Here is a 19,775-nt window from a genome sequence, read left to right as displayed (position 1 = left end):
CCCCAGAAGCCCTGAAGAGAAGGGGTCAGCCAGACCCTATTCGAGGCCCGTTGGTATGCTTTTGCTGTGGGAGGCCAGGACACTTCAGCTGGTCCTGTCCCATCATGGAATGTGACTTTCTTTGACTGTAGGATCACAGAAACATGTAACAGCTCTGAGCCCAGGCTCAACCAGCAACATAAGGCCTATGTGGCCCAAGTCACCGGCAGAGGGTGTACCATGCCCAGCTGGTAGACTCAGGGTACTCCCAAACCCTGGTTTGAGAGTCCCCGCTCAGCCTTAGCAACCTCTAATATGACTGCCCCTTCAGGGTGACATATGTGCATGGGGATGTCCACTCCTACCCCACAGCTCGGGTACAACTGAAAGTGGGTGAGCATGAAGCAAAAATTCAGGTTTGCATGACAGAACACCCTAGAAGATTATAATTGGGAGAAACTGACAACAGTTCCCGTTTCCTCCTCCCCCAATCAGGTGGTCTTACTCCAGCTGAAACAATACCCCAACAGCTAGATAAGACATTTCTAGTACTGAAATCTGACCTTTTGGAGGAGTCTGCCCAAATCTAGAAGATTAGTAAGTTTTGAAGGCAACACTAAGAAGAAGGGAGGACCTGGTTACAGACCCATTTGTCCAGGGAGACTGAACCAGGGGAACCATCTCGGCAGATGGATGATGCCCAATCAGAAGTGGGAGAAGTGCTTTCAGATCTGGGGACCCTCTCCAGGAGGTTCAGCCTCCTGACATAGACTTAGCCCATTTAACCCAGATCTATGATCACATACGTGGGCAAAAGGAAGATGACACCTTAAGTGAGTCATATGCCTGGATAGCAGTGATAGATGGAAAGACTACTCAGGAGGCCCAAGCTGCCCAATTTCCTCATTTTGAACTAAAGAATGATATGCTCTATCAAGTTGACCTTGACCCAAGGACTTCAACAGAAGTATCAAGGATTTTCCCTAATTTACTGTGAAGAGGAAAGGTTTCAATTAATTTCCCTTTCCCATGCACATCTGACACTTGAAATTCTTGCCCTTTTCAGAATGAAACCAGCCTGCAGTTTTGAGAGTGGAGTGGGAAGGGCTGAAAAAAATTAATTTGCCTTCACAATTTAGTTGTTTTGCACATCTGTAACATTTCTAAGCTGCAGGTAGATGCCCAGCTAGAGACATGCAGCACAGGATTTGTACTCTGATATGTGCCATCGAAGCTGTACATTTCAAGGGTTGTCTATCATCCAGAGAAGCACAATATCTTCTAGAGAAGAACTGGAGGGTGAGGGCTAACCTGGATAGGCTGAAGGCAGCAGTGCTGGGAAGGGATACAAAAAAGGAAAGAGATATGAGACGTTGCAGATGGATTCTGTCCTTTACAGGAGTTGCTTTCTTTATCCCTATATCTGAGGACTGCAAAAATCTTGCCCTGTTTCATTGTCCTGTTTGCTGCCTCTGCCAGACTGAGATGAGGCATGACTAGCTATCACAATCCACTTGCCCACATACAGACACCATAGATATCACTAGAAAGAAAACACAGGGCCCAGGCTTACAGAAACCACAGACTTCCAGCCAGTTGAAATAGAGGAGAATTTCTGTTATCTAGAATTAATAGTACTCAGATTTTCACCATCTGTGGACCAGCTACGGATGGCAACCTAGACACAAACACTAATTTTCAGGGCAACCTTTCAGTTTGACAAAGCTTTCCTCAACCATCTGGGTTTTACAGTAATCTCATACAACAACAAGCTGCCAACCTGTTGTGACTATGACCTACACACATAAAGACCTCATATTAGTCATCAATATACCACCTACCTGTAGTACCATGGCTAGAAGTCAGGACCATTAGCACCCCAAAGACAGGCCTTTGTCAGCAAAGCTAAAGCAAAATCTTGACAGCACCTGTTCCTTTCAAATCACCCTCTACAGAGGTACAGGGCTCCCAGATCAAGAAGCAGGAGCGAAGTTACTCTTTAGCCACTAGTGCAGCTTCAAGACTGCATTAGCCTCCACTCCGCTTGTTCCCTGAACTCCCCTTTGAGGGACAGGGGAGAAATCTATGATTATACACATATACCAGCCTACCCCAAGCCCATCACCATCCCTCTCTGCAGTAGTTAGGCAAAGGGCCCCATGCAGCTGGATGCACATTCCTGGCATGGGATCCCAGTAATCTCTCTCCCCTGTGCCTCAGAACCAGTGCAGTTCTACTGTGGGCACAGCTCTTCATGCCTGTAGCAGAGGGGGCGTTATCCCTCCAAAGCATTTAACAATCATTAGATGAGACTGATTAATCAATCATATAGGATCTTCTTGGGAATTGTAAGAGTATTCTCAGGGATGGGGAGCAGAACATTTCCAAAAAGACTCCTTTTGGATTTCTATGAAGTTATTTCCTATCAGAAATGCTACTTGTTTCACTTTGAAACTTTTTTCACCATCAGCATTACTGATGTGTGTCCTTCTTCCTTGTATGATAATGCAATCATCTAACAAACTATCAGTAATTAATGTAAATGACCTCTTAGATGGTATCAGCATATATAACAGTTACTACCTTTTGATGTGAAGCTTTTCATCTTTGTTCTGCATAATCTGGATTTATTATAAGCACAACAGTTACAAAGAATGAGTTTTGAATAGTCTTCCTTTTCCCCCATATAAAAGCATTTTTCTTTTCTAGTCCATCTTTTCTCTTCAAGGTTAGTCTCTGTGACAGTCTCTCAGACTGCTGCTAAAAAGAGAGCTATCTATATAACTGGAGAGGGAAGTCAAGTGCTTTTAGAGGAGAAAACGAATATTTGCATTTTAAACTATACATTTCACAACTAATTTCAACATGTCACTAGAGTAGGGTTGGAAGGCTTATACATTAGCAGCATCACTCAGACATTTTTCTCTGTACTTTATTTTTCTGACTATTACATTTAAAGACAATGAGAATCTCAAATCCCTGTGCAAAATTTTAATAATATGTCAGTAAGATTCTTAGTCCACAGCAGCAAGGAAATACAGAGTAAAATTCTGAGCTCATCTTTGTGCTTATTTCTAGTGGTATCATTCTCTAACAGGACCTCAGAATACCTAGTAATCTTTCATACTGGGTCATAATTATTAATATGTAGACATAATGAGATAATTTGAGTTTTGTAAATGTGCATTCTGTTTACTTTTACACAGTGATTTCTTTATTTCTGTTTAAAATATTCCTATAAAACACAAGTAAACAACTCATATGCACACAGACTTAGGCAGCTGTGAAACCTATATTATTAGCCTGTTAATTTGCATTAACTCATAATTCATTTCAGGAGTTACTGAAATTTAATGTAGTATTAAAATAGGTGCATTTTATTTTGGTATTACTTAAAACATCTGAAAAAATGTATGTACATAGAGGCATTTACGTATAATGAGCTTGATCTAGAAGAAAAACTGTCCATCTTCATAGACCATATTAGCCCCAGGAGGCTATGGGCAGTGGCAGCTCACTGGGAAGACCTGTCCTGAAGGGAGGCCAAGAAAGCAAGCGTGGAAAAAGTGCAGCTCTGCAGTAAGATGCTGTAGAGTTGCTTGTGGCAAGATAGCCAATGTATAGTAAATGAGTTCCCCTTGCCGAAGTTTTTTGCTAGGATGACAGAGCATACACGAGAATGTGTAATAAACTTCTTCCTATGTGCCCCTAGGGGCGGAGGCAGACTTAAATAAAAATCTTCAAAAAGGAGGGCATAAATTGAAACCTGTAAATTAAAAACTACTGTGTAGATAAATATTTAATTTTGCTACTAAATATCCTGCATTAAGAGTTTAGCCAGTTATGGACTCAAGGACCATTTAAGAGTAAGGTCCAAGATTCCCCTTCACCTCCAGTTCCACTATTCCAGCAAGTGAGCAAGAATTTAAATGAATTGATTTAGTTTAATTGAAATCACAGGATATCCTAAAAGTTACAAATCCAGGACCTATTACACCACAAAGTGTGGAGAGAGTGAGTGAGCTCCAAAGTCAAGGATCTCTCAAAAGGAAACACTTTGCCATCAGCAAGTCATTACCAGGTAGCTGTTAAATCAACTACTATGGCTAGTCACAACAGCAGCATCACAAACAGAAGAGTTCTAGCCTGAACAAAACCATTTAGGGCTTTATAGATCGAACCCAACTTTGTAACTGCAGTAGCTTAATGTGGAGATGGCAAGAGTCTAGTGTCACAAGATCAGTGTCTGCCATTCTTCTCAGATAAGAAACTAATCTTCTGCTAGCTGAAGTTGAAAGAAGACATACTGACACTTATCTGCAAGTCCAGGAGCACTAAAGAGTCCAGAAGACCCCGTGCCCCGTAAGTGAAGACCCCCTACCCCGAAATCAGGCTAACCAGAGATCATTACATCTTCAAAGCAAAATGCAAGAGCCATCCCTTTTCAAAAGCCTTCCCTAAAATACGTACATGTACGAGCTACACTTCATTGAAGAGCATTCAGAAATACTCCAATACTTTATCAACATACAGTCATGAAAAAAACCAAAAAGCTCACTCATTTCCGATATCCCTTTCAACATCACGTACTCAAGTCTATTAAAACCACAAAGATATTAAATTTGCTGAAGCTATATTTTCACAATCAGAAGATCTAATACTCCAGACAAGAAGAACCAAATAGTATAACAGTACTGCTTAATTAAAATAGAAGTTATCTGCTCTCTATCTATATTAGATGTTATATACACATGTACACATTTTAAAAATATTTCTTTTCTCTAGAACTACATAGTATTCATACACTATGGACACTATTAAGTAACTTCTGTTGAAATCATATGCTTTTCTTATGAGTACAACTTCCCAACTCTAAGTATGAAAATGCAATTCTAAAACATCTTGCATTTTTGCCTGTTTGGAAATATGATAATAATCATGTAGCTGTATGTGTGCCAACATTACTCTGCCTCCACTTCCACACATGTGTAATCTTTTGGGAAACAATGATAAAATTTGACATTTTAATTTGTAATACTTATGATTTCTCAAAAAATCAAATGTAATTGTTGATCACTAATTATACGAGCAACATCCGTGCAGCTAAAACCCTCGAGCACAGGGTTTGGCTTGTAACATCCCTAAGTTTTAATATAATAACCTGTTGAATTTTGACAAATATGTCAAATCTACTAAACCAAAAAAGGACAAACCTTAACCATCCTCCTCATCGATAGCAAGGGTTCTCAGAAACTTCAGCTAGGATAAATGCAATGGATATATATACTTACATTGAACTCACAGAAATCAATGCTATCAAGACTTTTGCTTCTATGTATTCTTCCTTTTATTCTTCTTAAAGAAGGTTTTCCTTGACTCACACTACATGTAGCACCATTCGGATTTTCAGATGATGGAGTTACCCTGTCAAATAAAAACAATTATGTATAAGATTTTGAGAAATCTCAAACACTTGTTTAAAAGAAGACATATTGTAAGGCACAAACAGTGTAACTCTAAACAAGTGATGAGTCTTACTAGAAAACCAAGTTTTCACCCAATAAGAACCATACACATTGTCAATCCTAAACAATAATTAAAGCTTTTAGATGCTAACCTAATGGGTGCCATAGAAATACTTATAATAAATAGAATAATACCTTTTATTAAACGCTGTCAGAACAATGAAATGGATCTTAATAGAATTTCTTTTTCTGACAATTTTGAGGAAAATTCAACCCTCTGATACAGGATTATGGCTCCCAGTGACTTTGACAGATTACCATCCATAAGTGTTCATGCCATTGGCTTTCTAATCTTTTCCATTTTGTGAATTTTAATGACTCTGCCACTAATAATGGATTTTGAAATTAATGGGATCTATTAGATTATAAAGATAATAGATTAGGGAAATACACTTGAGCTACACTTACAAAGTCAATTCATGTGCAGGTAATCTAAACTGAATCTGCAACTGCAGTACAGTACTATGAATAAGTGATTCACATTTCAAGTTACCTGTTGGGAGCTGTTAATGACTTTAAACTAACCTGCTTAACAGTTAACCAAATGTGTTAAATCCTGTGTGAGGTCAAATTTTGAAATGTGAGGTAAGCCACTAGTCAACCTGACAAAGTTTTGGAAAAGGACGTTAAAAGACATAATCAGAAATGGACCAAAAAGAAAGAGAGCACTTTAATAACTAGGATAATCAGTGACAAGATGAATTAGGCAATATCTTTTATTGGATCAACCTCTGTTGGTGAAAGAGAAAACCTTTTGAGGTACACAGAGCTCTTCAGTCTACAACATGAACATTCATATGTCTAAACATGTTTTTCCAATTATAGTTAAAATGGCACTTAAGATTAATATAGCTGAAAAAATTTTCAGTGTTACTTTGCATTTGACAGCACTTTGGGTAGCCAGTTTGTTATGTACAGTCAGTTATAAAGATCCCTGTTCAAAAAAGCACTTAAGTGTTTGCTTAACTTTTAGTTTATTTGTTTGGAATTAGTGTATTTATCATGTGATTAAGTGATCTACTCATGAGTGGAATTGTGGGGGGAAAGGTCGGAGTTCTTTTTCAAGCTCCGCACATGCGAATCATGAAAATGAAATGCTGCTCACAGTAGATTGTGCTGGTGTTCAAAATAAGATTGGCTCCATTGGACTCCTTGAGCTTGGCTCACCCTCAATGGGGAAAAAATATGCCCATGGGCTCTGCTTGGCTCCTGGTGCTGGGCTTCTTCTTGATTAGGGGGGAAAAAATCCAAACTCCTGCTTAGGACAGAGAGGCATTTGTTTTGTGGGGAGGGAGAGGAAATAATTGCAAACAAAGAAACTGATACGTGAACAGAGATCCTTTAAATTTTCATATTCGTTGCATCATTAAAAAAAACAGTTGTAAATATGACTGCGTTATGTGTAGTTGTTTGGTACATAGGATTTATTACATACAGGGTATTGTTACTGCCCTTGAAAATGTAATTTTGATTTTATTTTTTTTGGTATTGTTAGTTGGAAGAGACTGCAGAGCCAAGCTGGAGGCACGTGTGTTTTAAATGAGTTTAGACATTTCTTCCTCAGGCTAAAATAGTTGTAATTTGTTATTGTAAGGGTCGCTAATAAATTTTCATGTTCACCTTAAGAGAAGTCACTTTAATGCTGATACTTTTGTCTTGATTCCCTCCTTCCTTATATCATGTTAAAATATTTTAAGTGAGTGATGTGCACTATTTTGAGATCTAGCTTATATTTTAAAAGCACCTATGCTAGGCCCCTTTGCTATATATTTAAATTACTATAAATTCTAATTTTTTTAACCCACAGGCTGCAGTACTGCCTCATACTGAGCATTTCCTCTGTATTTTTAAAAATCATTCAACCTCAATGAAAGAGTGCATATAAAAATAACAAATCGGTTCAATCAAGGTCATTTTTTTTAATCGAATATTAAAAAAGGATGTGTTGGCTGGGGCTTTCTGGGACATTTGGAAGCCCCTTGTTAAAATTCTGTTGACTGAAAGGGAGGAGCATAATTTTCTGACTCTGATGGAGTCCATTCCCCACTGCATAATGCTAAAGAATCCCTGACAGAGATTTCTTAACTCTGGAGTTTACAAAAATGAATCTGAAAAGTCAGTTTTTACCTCTGGAGATCTCAGATTAGGCCAAGTATTATTAAAAAGAATCTCTAGGAGAGGATGCACCTAATCCTTTATAAAGCCTCTCACTTCACCCCCTTCCTCTACAGAAAACAAAATAATATTTAATCAAGTAATTAAAAAGCCACTCTCCAGTTAGCAGTGGAAAGGGGGCTGCTTTGCATGGTGCACAGCAGCGGGGAAGGGAAGGCAGACTAAGCCATTAATTTCTGCAGAATTTAAGTTATCACTTAATACGTTTTTGCATTTATGGTTGAGAAGATGACCTTGTAAGTGTGAAACAAATGTAAATCAGTCCGGTGTTGTCTTACTGAATCTACAGCAGATAGTTCCATTGCCTTTGCTACTGCTCATAACTTTACCAAGCAGAAACAATAACAGAGTGACTTGTCCATTTCACTGCTGCTATTCAGAATGCTGTGTGCAGCAGTGAAACTCTCAAGAATCAAGTCAGTTCAATATTGTTGCAGTAGCAGAGGCATACACTAGCATTAGTCACAAAGAAGGAGGACTCAAAAAATGGAGGCTGTAAAGTTGGAGGAGAGAAACAGATATTAAAAAACCATGAATCTGGCCTCCCAAAAATCCGGAGATATTTTTTAAAAAGTTGAGTACTTTTTATTTGCCTTCTGACTTTTGAGTCTTTAGGGTGCACTTGCTTACATTTTCAAACTTTCCTTTGCATTCATGAGGGCTAGAAATGTACTTTAAAAAAAAAAGAAAGGAACACAGACTCTCATTTAATCTTATGATTCCAGCAGCTAACACTTTATGACAATTGCAAAAAGTCACAAGAGTTATATTATAATCATGAGACCTAGCAACCCTGGATACCTCTTTCCTTCTTCCACCTTGTCACAGACAGGAGGCTCTGGCGAAGGAGAAGAAACAGAAAATTCCCAGCAGATACGGGGATTGAGGTTCCACTTTTTCCCATATATCTACTAACCATAGATTTAAACAGAAGATGGCTTACTAAAACGGGAGTTTTGGAGGGCCAGTCATCCTAGTGGTTGGAGCACTTGGCTTTCAGCCCTCTTCTTGGTTGAGGAGCCTTAGTCTTCAAGGTAGGGGAGGGGAAGGAGAACCCAGGCCCTCCCTCTCCAACAGCTCCCAGCCGAGAACCCAGTGCGCATCAACCCCTGAACAAGGGGAGCCCTCTCAGTAGGGAGTCTAAATCCACTGTCCTGGGCTACTTCCTACCTCTGTCTCTTCAGTTTGGGGAATGGCCCTTCTAGTCCAGTTCACTGGGGGGCTTCCCTCCCATAGTGCCTTCTCATGGATCTTGGGTGGTATCCTGGCACAGTCCCAGGCTCCTTTGGGCAGGGCAGCTGCAAGTTGGTGAGGCCAAACCCCGCAATACCTCTGGGCTCCACTCTGGTGCCAGAGGCTCCTATGTCTCTTTCACAGTCTGCCTTGGGAAACAGTATGCACTCCCAGGTGGCTGCCTTGGCTAGCAGGCTAGTGACCCTTCCTCTCAGTTAAGGTGGCAGCTAGCTCTTGTCTCTCCACTAGTCAGCCCCAAACTAAGCCAGGTTTTCTTCTTTTCTCCCCCCTCCAGACCTGGCATTGGTTGCAAATATAACAGGGCCCAAAGGCTTTCTTTAACCTATGCAAGTTTCTCTGCTTCATCACAAGTCTCTAGGAGGGTCAGGAGACAGCACCCCGGTAGGATTCCCAACAACCTGCCTCTTTCCTGAGGGTGACAGTAGAAGTGAGGGTGATAGGGCATTCCATCTTGACCTAACTTGTGGATGCCTCACTATGACTTTCATCTTTCATGTTTATCTGCTTAGATTAAGTGGCGAGTAAATTTTGCAATTCCTATACATAGTACATTTTTTCAGGAACAATATATTGTGGCATCAGAGGTGTCCAGAGGAAAGAGGTGAAACTGTTATCTTAAATAACAATTCTTTAATACAATCAGAGCCTCACAAAGCAGCACCCCTAGAACTGGCTATAGAACACTTTCTAGTTCACTTTCTATTCTTCTGGCCTTTCTCAAAACACATCCAATTGCAAACCCACTAGTAAGAGGGGGGAAACCCATTTATAATCTAAACATTTACAGCAAATAAACATAATACAAGTTGATGGGTGGTGTTGCCTCTCCCTTTAGTTATGAAAAAGCACTTTTGTTTAAAACTAGAAAACCAAATAAATTATTTAGTCCCTGTCTTTAAACACATTTATCTCTGGCATACAGAATTTATCATAAGCTAAAGGGGGGAAATTTGTGTTAAATTTTTGTTTTTGTTAAAAAAATTGTAGTACATTACTGTAATACTGCTAGTTTAAGGGCTCTTATATTAGGGCCTGAGGAAGAGATTTTCAAAGCAGTCTAGTGGATTTAGAAATATTAGAAATCAAGATTTTCAAAAGTGACTAGTGATTTTGGGTGCCCAATTTGAAACACCTTGATCAGGCCTGATTTTCAGAGAGACTGTGTGTTTGGTATTTCCTGAAAATCAGGTCCTTTTAATGAGGCTCAGTTTGGGCAATTGAAAAATCAAAAATCAAAATCAGCTTTGAAAAATCAAACTAGTAACTTTTGAAAAACTATGCTGGGTAAATTCTGACTAATTTGAAAATCTCAATTTGAGCCTGCAAACCTTACTTAGCATCCATAATCCTTATTCACAAAAACAGTCTATTTGACTTCGACCATGACTAGTCCCTGATCAGATATTGTATCTTTGTAAATTTCATTCCCGTTGATCAGAAAATGTATCTTTGTAAATCTACCTAAATTATATTTCTATAAACTAAAGTCAAGTATGCAATATATTTTAGGGATCTTGTTCCATTCACTTATTGGCAAATCTGCTAACCTATCAAGATATCAAACTTCACTGACTCACGAATAATCCATGTGTCAAAAGACGATTTAAGACATAACATAACTAGGCAGAATGTATGTTCAAAAATTATATAAACTATTTATAATGCACGGTATCATAGCTTTCAGAAAAGGCCACAAAATTTAGCAGTTTTTCTACATGGTGCCAGAACAATAACAACTTAGATATAGGTTTGATTTGTTGACAACACACAGTAAAAGAATAAACACAGTTATTAAATATTATACACGAAAACATCTACATATGCACTAAAACGTGCATTGCTGTTTAATTTCTTGCTGGTGATATAAAGAGTTAAAAACATTCAGGTTCACAGATAAATTTTGGCTGAAACAAACTGGACTAATTTCAAAATGTGTTCTATTCATGTCAGTTACATTTAATAGTATTTCAGAATTTAACACAATTTCCAAGGCAGCTCTTTTACCGTCTTCCTATTTAACTAGTGTTACAGACTTTTAATGGCCTACTCAAGTTTACTTTCAGTGGGAATGTTATGCAATGTGTGTGAATAGAGTAATTACAGAATTTCAATACAATATTTAAGTACAAATTTAATCTTATAAATACAACTTAAATGTTATTTCTCTTATTGCTGACTACTGTTGTTGCAAACTTCATCACACGTTTGCCATAACACTACATGCATCCTTCAATAAAGGCTTGATCTTGCCCTGCAAGGTGCTGAACAACTTAAATGTTATTTCTCTTATTGGTGGTTACAGTTCATTCAGAAAAGTATGGAATAAATATATTTACATTTTCACATTTTGTGTATATTCCTACTGATGCTCCTCTGAAATATTTAAAGCAATATTTAAAGTCACTACAATTAATATTCAGTTGAAGGTCACACAGTAACTGAATATTTTCACAATAAGCAATACCAGAACAGAAAAAAAAATCAGAATTTTAAGCTTATAGGACTTATATCTGTTTTCTGACTATAGTATGAGTACTTGAAAATTGCGTAGCTTGACATCGGAAGCCAAACTTCCCCACTGCTAAAAAAAAATAGTGATGATGTTAGTAGGACTCAGTGATATCAACAAAAGACAGGAAGGGCTAACATTCATTCCTACTGATCACCCTGGGAAGATTTGAAAGCCATTCCATATTGCAGAAATATTTGTTTTTAAATTATTAGTGATAGGGCCAATTTGATTTTCATTAAAAAAAGACTAATAACATTTATTAAAGCCAGGCATTGTGCAGACAGCTGCTGCTGTGCAAACTTCCTCACATTCTTGCCATGACACCACATGCATCCTTCAAAAAAGACTTGATCTGGCTCTTCAAAATCTTGAACATTCTAATACAGCAAAGCACTTATGCATGTACTTAACTTTAAACATGTGGATAGCTCACCATTGACTTCATTTAGACTATTATGCTTGAAGTTAAGTAGTTGCTTAAGTGCTATGCTGGATTGGGACCAGAATGTTCAGCACTGTGCATGATCAAGCCCTAAATGAATCATTAAGTCCCAGTTATTCATATGTCTTGTTAATAATAGCCCCAAATGGGGGAAATGACCTAGTGGAAGCAGTGTATTTGTAATTTCTTCAATCTGATACATTACATATTTTTCTTTAAACTATGGGTCACCTCAGACAACCACAAAACATGTACAAGAGTCTCATATTTACACTACTCACATTTGTCTTAATAATTGCCATAATAATCTCGATACAATTGACAGAATCTTATATCTTGTTTTCTGAGCTTTCTGGAAAGAGTTCATTCCTGCACCATTGAAATCAACAGAAGTTCTAATTCTGATTTAAGTGGGAGCAGGATCAAGACCAAACAAAGAAGATGGAAGATTCTTTTAGAACTCTTGCAGACTGTGATTTATTTTTTCTCATTAAAATCTTCTCCTGATTTCACATATATTTCTTACAGAAATTGTCTCTCCATTGAAAGGCTTTAAAGTCTAGACATTAAAACCTTACTCCCAGTATGGTAGGAAATTACATGTGTATTAATTACATGACATCTTCTATTTTACAATACATTTAGCTTGCAGGTATTGGGATTTCCGTAAATATTGACTTTGGCCTACTGTTTTAAGATTCTTACACATCAATAGTTTATTTTCCTTAAGTAATTTAGCACGTGTGTTAATTCATGCTGCACTCTACCTTAAAAAAAGCAACCCAACTATCAGCTGATGTTGACAGTAAAAATCCTGGGTTGTCTTACCAAGGTTAAAGAGACTGACATAATTTTCTGTGTGTGATTACCACATCTCAGATTCTTAGTTCTGTTCTTTAGCAGCTGGTATAGCCAAGGTTCAATGTCAAAATAAAGGATTCACAATTCTCCAAACCTACAATCCTGTTTCAAATTTGAAAGCAGTAGTTCTACCAGAAAGTCTTAAAAGTGCACATCTGCAAACATAATTTTAAATGTAATGTAGCAAATAATAGTTTATTTTATAGAAAGTGAATTTCATGCTCATAAAATGTGCCAGCTGACAACTTGGGAAGTGAAGGCCTTTATTCACAAAACAGGTGAAACACAGGCAGCAGCACTGCAAGCTTCCCACACTACCTCAGCTCTGACCTGTACAGAGGGACCTCTCTTAGGAAAGAATTTAGTCACTTTTTAGCTTCTCTGCTAATTCCTGCCAAGTGTGATGGTAGTTTTCCCACCTGGGAATAAGACTGGGAACATCCGACTCACTTAATATAGCCTATTCAATAGATATCAGATGGAAAAAACTGTCAGACAATGGTAACACAGATTGGGTTTGAACTGGCATCCTAGAGATGAAAGTTTCTATAGCAGATTACCCATCCCAGAAGATATCCAGCATCCATTTTTTTTGTTTTGATCTTGTAGCTGTGCTTTTTGTGTTTCATGGAACAGGACTTACAATTTTTATGGGGGGGGGGGGAAGTGGGAGGAAATTAGAGTGGCAGATGCTCTATAAAGAAATAAACAATTGCTGCTACCTTTTTCATTTTCATTCAGTAGGATTCAGGTGGATTATCTCCACAAACAAAAGATAAATATTTTAAACCTTTTTTTATCAAATGATTTATTTTGCTTGCACTTACAGTATGTACTAACATATAAAACAACTTCTGAATCTGCCTGGGCAAAAAAGAATACTGAAATTCTCATTTTTATAAATTTGAAGAATATGCTACCATTTGATCATATTAAAAGTATGAACTAATCTGATTTATACATTTTATTTCTGTACATCTGTTTAGAGACTATTGATGATATATGGTAATGGAATGTACCATTTGCTTTGCATTTTTGTAATATATTGCATTGATTTACATAAAAATATATTTCACAAAAACTAAGCTTTATATAATGTATGATTTGAAAAAAAACTAAACTTAAATCACAATAAAATCTTAATTACAAAATACCCCTTAAGCATACCTTTAAATGTAGAGGAAATTACTATTTTACCCACAGAGACATAGCCATAAAGACAATGTCATATGGACCCTACTCAGGCTCCTAATGCAAAGTTGAAACCTGTAGTATCATGTCACCCACTGATAGGGAAATAACAATTTGAAACACTAATCTAAGGATGTAAAATATAAGGATTTAAGTAACTGACACAAATTCTTGTATAGAAAAAAGCAACATGTTTTTGTCTGATCCTTTCACCTAGACCATCAACAACCTAACACAAATGACATTGGATATATAGCATATTTTTCTTTCAACAAACAAAAGTTTGGTCCTCATTTAGGACCCACTATATTGTCTTACTTGTCCCTTGGAAAGCAGGGAAAATTCACCATAAAACTAGGAAATATAGGGCTGATCAAATTCTCACTGAAGTAAATGGAAGTATACATTGCTGTATACAGTATGCAATATCAGCAAAGTGAAAAGGAATGACATTGCTGGGAGGCGAGTATAGGTAGTAGCACTTTATGCTTCTGACATAATCAATCCCAAACCACTGTATACAGTACAAAAGTAGGTTTTCTTAGGAAAATCAAAGATAACCACATGAAAGAATATTTTTTCCAAGGAAAATGTTTGATTTTGTGTGTTACAGTTAACAAGAATATGTTTTTGACAATTTTGGTTACTAAAATAATGTTATTTTCTATAAACTTTATAGTAAGGTTCACTATTCATGCTAGAAAGATTATTAGATATACTTCACACAAACCTAAGTGACTTTTTAAAATACCAGAATGTTAAATTAGTTTTCTAAATTTTACATTTTCTGCAATGAAATAAAAAGATAAACTATGAAACAAATATAGCAAAATATATTTTGGAAACCAGTTGTTAAAGGAAGCTTAAATCAAGTAAAATGTTAATCTAATGAAGTTGGCCTATCGCTATTTTATTCTGCTTCTCTGCATTATGTATTTCCTTGACATTGCCTGCTCTGGATGATCATGTGAGAATAAGGACAAAATAAAATAATGCCAAGATCCATAGAAGGTATAAAATATGTGCTGTCACAGGATGCTGTTTGTGAAAACAGTTCATTTTGAAGCTACCTCATTGTTAAACAGCATGTCTTAGCACTTCTTTCTCAGACATTTTACACTCTTTCACTGTGACCCATGGCCATGGTGATAGGAAACCATAAGAACACCACTGCTCAAGTTTCGTTCTCAATCTTATGAAGATATTTTTTCTTAAGGTGCAAATGCAATTCAAGATCCAGGATGTTTTTCCCAGGAAATTTGGCTTTGCAGTCAGGTAGATTTTCTCCTTAATATAATTTGTTCTGATAATGACATGCATCCTACTGCTTCAGTCAAGCTATCGGTGGTCCCTTACAAGACAAAAGAGTGACTGGATATTGCAATGCCATATGCTTCCTGGTGTCCTGCTCACCCACATTGCAGTTTTACAGTACTTTATATTTTTCTTAACATATTGTCAGTTCATCTAGAAAATCAGTTTAGCTCACCAATCAGTAAGCACAAAACCCACTGGAGATGTGTCAAAGAAAAAATAATATATTTTGAAATTAAAAGTATAATATTACATTTAGATTTTGCACCTCCCTTTTTGAGATTCACACCTGTCAAGAAAATAGTGGGTTGGCATTTCAAAGTCAGGCTTTATTCATACTACAGCTCAAAGAAACAACTATAAAACAATCAAAGGAAATATACAATCAGACTGCCATGCCTATAATATGCAGTGTTGTTGTAGCCTATAATAGACCTTCCTTGTAACTACCCCTGTACCTTTCTGAAGGAGCTGCCATTATCTCGTTTTGACAAATGTTTGTTGTTTCTTTCTGAGAACATTTATTATACTGAGAATTACACTTCTGAACCATGGAGAGGCTTACAGTTGGGTGCTTCCTAAAATCAAGACGTTTTCATAAAAGAAAACTGTAGCGGGTAAATGCACAGTTCCTTCAACAAAAGGCTGAACATAATGATTTGATTTTGATTTTTTTTTAAAAACTATTGGTAAATAATTCGTCATGACCTTTCCATTGTGGTATTTTCTGTTAAACAAATGGGGCCCCTTTTAAAATTATTTCCTGGTTTGTTTTTAAACAGGACCATAACATATGCCACAAAACAACAATAAATGCCCGGCAGTGGTAGGTCCCACATGAGTTCATTCGCCTTGCACAAGATGCCCTGTTTATTCATCCCAGCCCAGACCCCAACCCCAGTAACAAAGCAATGTGTGTGACAAGGTGCAAGGTTCAGCCGGCTCCCCCATCATCCTGCATGCAGCGCCCGGCAGCAACCTGGCTGTCTCCTGCCCATTTTGTGCCTACTCACCACAGCTTCCTCTTTAAGGGCATCAGACTGCCCCTGTTGGAGGCGGTCACCCCTATGGCCATCTGCAAGACAGTCAGGTATTTCTGATACTTCATTTTGCCGTCGCCCCCCCTGTCCCTGCCTCGTCCCCGCCGCCGCCACCGACAGAGTCTCTCCAGCCGCTGCATGCAATCATCAAATTTTTATTTCCAGGCATCTGCCGTCCCTGCGTCGCGCTTCTTCCCCTCCTCCTCCTCCTCCTGCCGCGCTCCCTCTCTCTCTGCCCCCCCAGCTCACGCTCTCCTCCTCCTCCTGCCGCGCTCTCTCTATCTCCGTCCCAGCTGACGCTCTCCTCCTCCGCCGCCTCCTGCCGCGCTCCCTCTTTCTCTGCCTCCCCCCACAGCTCACACTTGTCTCCTCCTTTTGCTGCCGCGCCTCTCCTCTCTGCCCTCCAGCTCTCGCGCTTCTCCTCCCCCGCCTCCTGCCGCCCTCCCTCTCTCCCTGCCCCCTACCCTGGGATCAAGCCCTTCCTCTCTCACTTAGCCCACTCACCTGGGCTATCTCGCTTTGCCCCCTCCCCTCGCCAGGTACCCTGAGCATTGCCGTCCCGGGGACACTCTGACCCCCATCCCTCTGGGCACCTGGGCGCCTCTCTCTGACCTCCCATCCCTCTGGGCACCTGGGCGCCTCTCTCTGACCCCCCCCCATCCCTCTGGGCACCTGGGGACTCTCTCTGACCCCCTCATCCCTCTGGGCACCTGGGGCCTCTCTCTGACCCCCCCATCCCTCTGGGCACCTGGGGCCTCTCTCTGACCCCCCCCATCCCTCTGGGCACCTGGGGCCTCTCTCTGACCCCCTCATCTCTCTGGGCACCTGGGGCCTCTCTCTGACCCCCTCCATCCCTCTGGGCACCTGGGCGCCTCTCTCTGACCCCCCCCATCCCTCTGGGCACCTGGGCGCCTCTCTCTGACCTCCCATCCTTCTGGGCACCTGGGGGCCTCTCTCTGACCCCCCCATCCCTCTGGGCACCTGGGCGCCTCTCTCTGACCCCCCCCATCCCTCTGGGCACCTGGGCGCCTCTCTCTGACCCCCCCCATCCCTCTGGGCACCTGGGGCCTCTCTCTGACCCCCCCTCATCTCTCTGGGCACCTGGGGCCTCTCTCTGACCCCCCCTCATCTCTCTGGGCACCTGGGGCCTCTCTCTGACCCCCCCATCCCTCTGGGCACCTGGGGCCTCTCTCTGACCCCCCCATCTCTCTGGGCACCTGGGGCCTCTCTCTGACCCCCCCCATCCCTCTGGGCACCTGGGCGCCTCTCTCTGACCCCCCCATCTCTCTGGGCACCTGGGGCCTCTCTCTGACCCCCCCATTCCTCTGGGCACCTGGGGCCTCTCTCTGACCCCCCCATCTCTCTGGGCACCTGGGGCCTCTCTCTGACCCCCTCCATCCCTCTGGGCACCTGGGCGCCTCTCTCTGACCCCCTCATCTCTCTGGGCACCTGGGGCCTCTCTCTGACCCCCCCATCCCTCTGGGCACCTGGGGCCTCTCTCTGACCCCCCCCATCCCTCTGGGCATCTGGGCGCCTCTCTCTGACCCCCTCATCTCTCTGGGCACCTGGGGCCTCTCTCTGACCCCCCCATCCCTCTGGGCACCTGGGGCCTCTCTCTGACCCCCCCCATCCCTCTGGGCATCTGGGCGCCTCTCTCTAACCCCCCCATCCCTCTGGGCATCTCGTGACCTCTCTCTGACCCCCCCCTCTCTCTGGGCACCTGGGGCCTCTCTCTGTCCCCCCCCCATCACTCTGGGCACCTGGGGCCTCTCTCTGACCCCCCATCCCTCTGGGCACCTGGGCGCCTCTCTCTAACCCCCCCATCCCTCTGGGCATCTCGTGACCTCTCTCTGACCGCTCCCCCCATCTCTCTGGGCGTCTGGGGGCCTCTCTCTCTGCTCCGCTCCCCACCCCTCAGAGGGTTCCTGTGGAGGGGTCTCTCTTTCCCGCCCACCATCACTGGGCCCCTGGCCTCTCTCTCCCCGCCCGTCTCCGGTAGCTGGGGTCTGCCCCTCCCTCTTTCCAGAGCAGCGTTATGCCGTATCCCACGGACGGTTCAGTTACCCAGTGCCGCTTTGCCGCTGCCATGCTCCGAGCCCGGCGCTGCCCTCTCCCCTCTGGGTCTCTGTCCTCACCGCTCTAATCTCATTAGCGCCTAGAATAGCCCCATGTTATTTTAATCCCCACCCCCACCCGCTGCCACCATCACTTGTGATTTAGCTGTAATCAGGCTGTGGAGCCAAACACCGCATCAAACGCAAACTGGCTGCTGCTTAGAGGCGATGCCCACTGTGCCCCGGGCACAGGGGCTGAGGAGCGTCCCAACAGTAGCACTTAAATCAAAACCTCCTGAACAGAGAGAGCGAGAGAGAGAAATGCCCTGCCCCACATTCACCTCCGCCCCACAGAGATCCGAATTCCTATGCAAAGCTTAATGAATCAACAGCAGAAAGAACATAAACATCATTCCTGATTCTCTCACATCCAGAGAAATGATAGATTTGAAAGACAGATGGCCATTAAATAAAACCTATAAATGTGATATATTCATTCCTAGATGTCCATTATCTGGGCACTTAACAGAAATAACTAACAACAATCATGTGTTGCATCTTATACTGAACACATACTAATAAGAATTTCTTAAACCTGTTTTGTGCCTTTCACCCCAAAGTTTACTAATATTTACATATGGCACTCCATAGGTGACTATTAAACAAGGTTCCTGACCTAAAGGGCTTTCATTCTAAAGACATACAGTATATAAAGTGATAAACAGTGTATCACCATACCATGCTTTCTATGTACTTACAGAACCACTGAGGTGCAAACATCTCTGGGGTGGAGGTAGGCATTTAGCTGACAGCCTGATCAATAGCAGTGTGAGTTTTTTTGGCTGCAGATACCAGAGCAAAACATGTCCAAGGATCTTTAATGTCCACATAAAACAGAGAAGATCTAAAACAATATAATAAGCCCTCCAACAGCAAAAAGGAGACAAAGTAATTTGGGCCTTGGCACAAAAGATGCCACAGATATGCTCAGGTGTGAATACTGGGATATAGCATTCCAGGCTCACAGGGACTCAATAGAGAAAGCTCTACTACCAGTACTCTCAAGATTATGAGAGAGAGTCCAAAATCATAATCCTACCCATCTCAATTGCCAGAATAGGTCAGTGGACTGGCCCTATATTATTTAAGGGTGTGTATATTTAGTGCAGGTGTCATCAACCCACATTAATGATGAAGTAATAAATCTGTACCAAGATATTACAGATGTATGAATTGTATGAGCTGTAGTATTTACAGTGGTGATTTAAATAAGTGCTGTCAGCCTCATTAAGAGAGAAAAAAATACCTTAAAATATTTTCACTTGCAAGACTCAAATATCAGAAATTTCCTTTTTTTTTAATGCCTCAAAATCAAAATAGACTATATTCTACCAAGGTCTATTCCATACATCAGGAGATAAGAAATGC

General features: G+C 40.8%; 1 protein-coding gene across 3 annotated transcripts in view; it reads right to left on the bottom strand.

The window, feature by feature from the left end:
• TJP1 (tight junction protein 1) overlaps positions 1–16,433 on the bottom strand; it is a 294,015-nt gene extending 277,582 nt beyond the window's left edge. For 2 of the 3 annotated variants that reach the window (XM_044979338.1, XM_044979340.1), the window contains exons 1-2: positions 16,267–16,433; positions 5,271–5,403 (exon numbers count right to left, since the gene is read on the bottom strand). In XM_044979338.1, coding sequence (XP_044835273.1) covers positions 5,271–5,403; positions 16,267–16,433 — 300 coding nt within the window. The remainder of the gene's footprint in view (positions 1–5,270; positions 5,404–16,266) is intronic. The other variant, XM_044979341.1, reaches the window with a different exon arrangement.
• Between the last annotated feature and the right edge of the window lie 3,342 nt (positions 16,434–19,775).

This window comes from Mauremys mutica, chromosome 11, assembly GCF_020497125.1.
Source record: "Mauremys mutica isolate MM-2020 ecotype Southern chromosome 11, ASM2049712v1, whole genome shotgun sequence".
NCBI classification, from domain to species: Eukaryota; Metazoa; Chordata; order Testudines; family Geoemydidae; genus Mauremys; species Mauremys mutica.
Note: the sequence above shows the minus strand (reverse complement) of the source record. Positions and strands in the feature narration are given on the sequence as shown.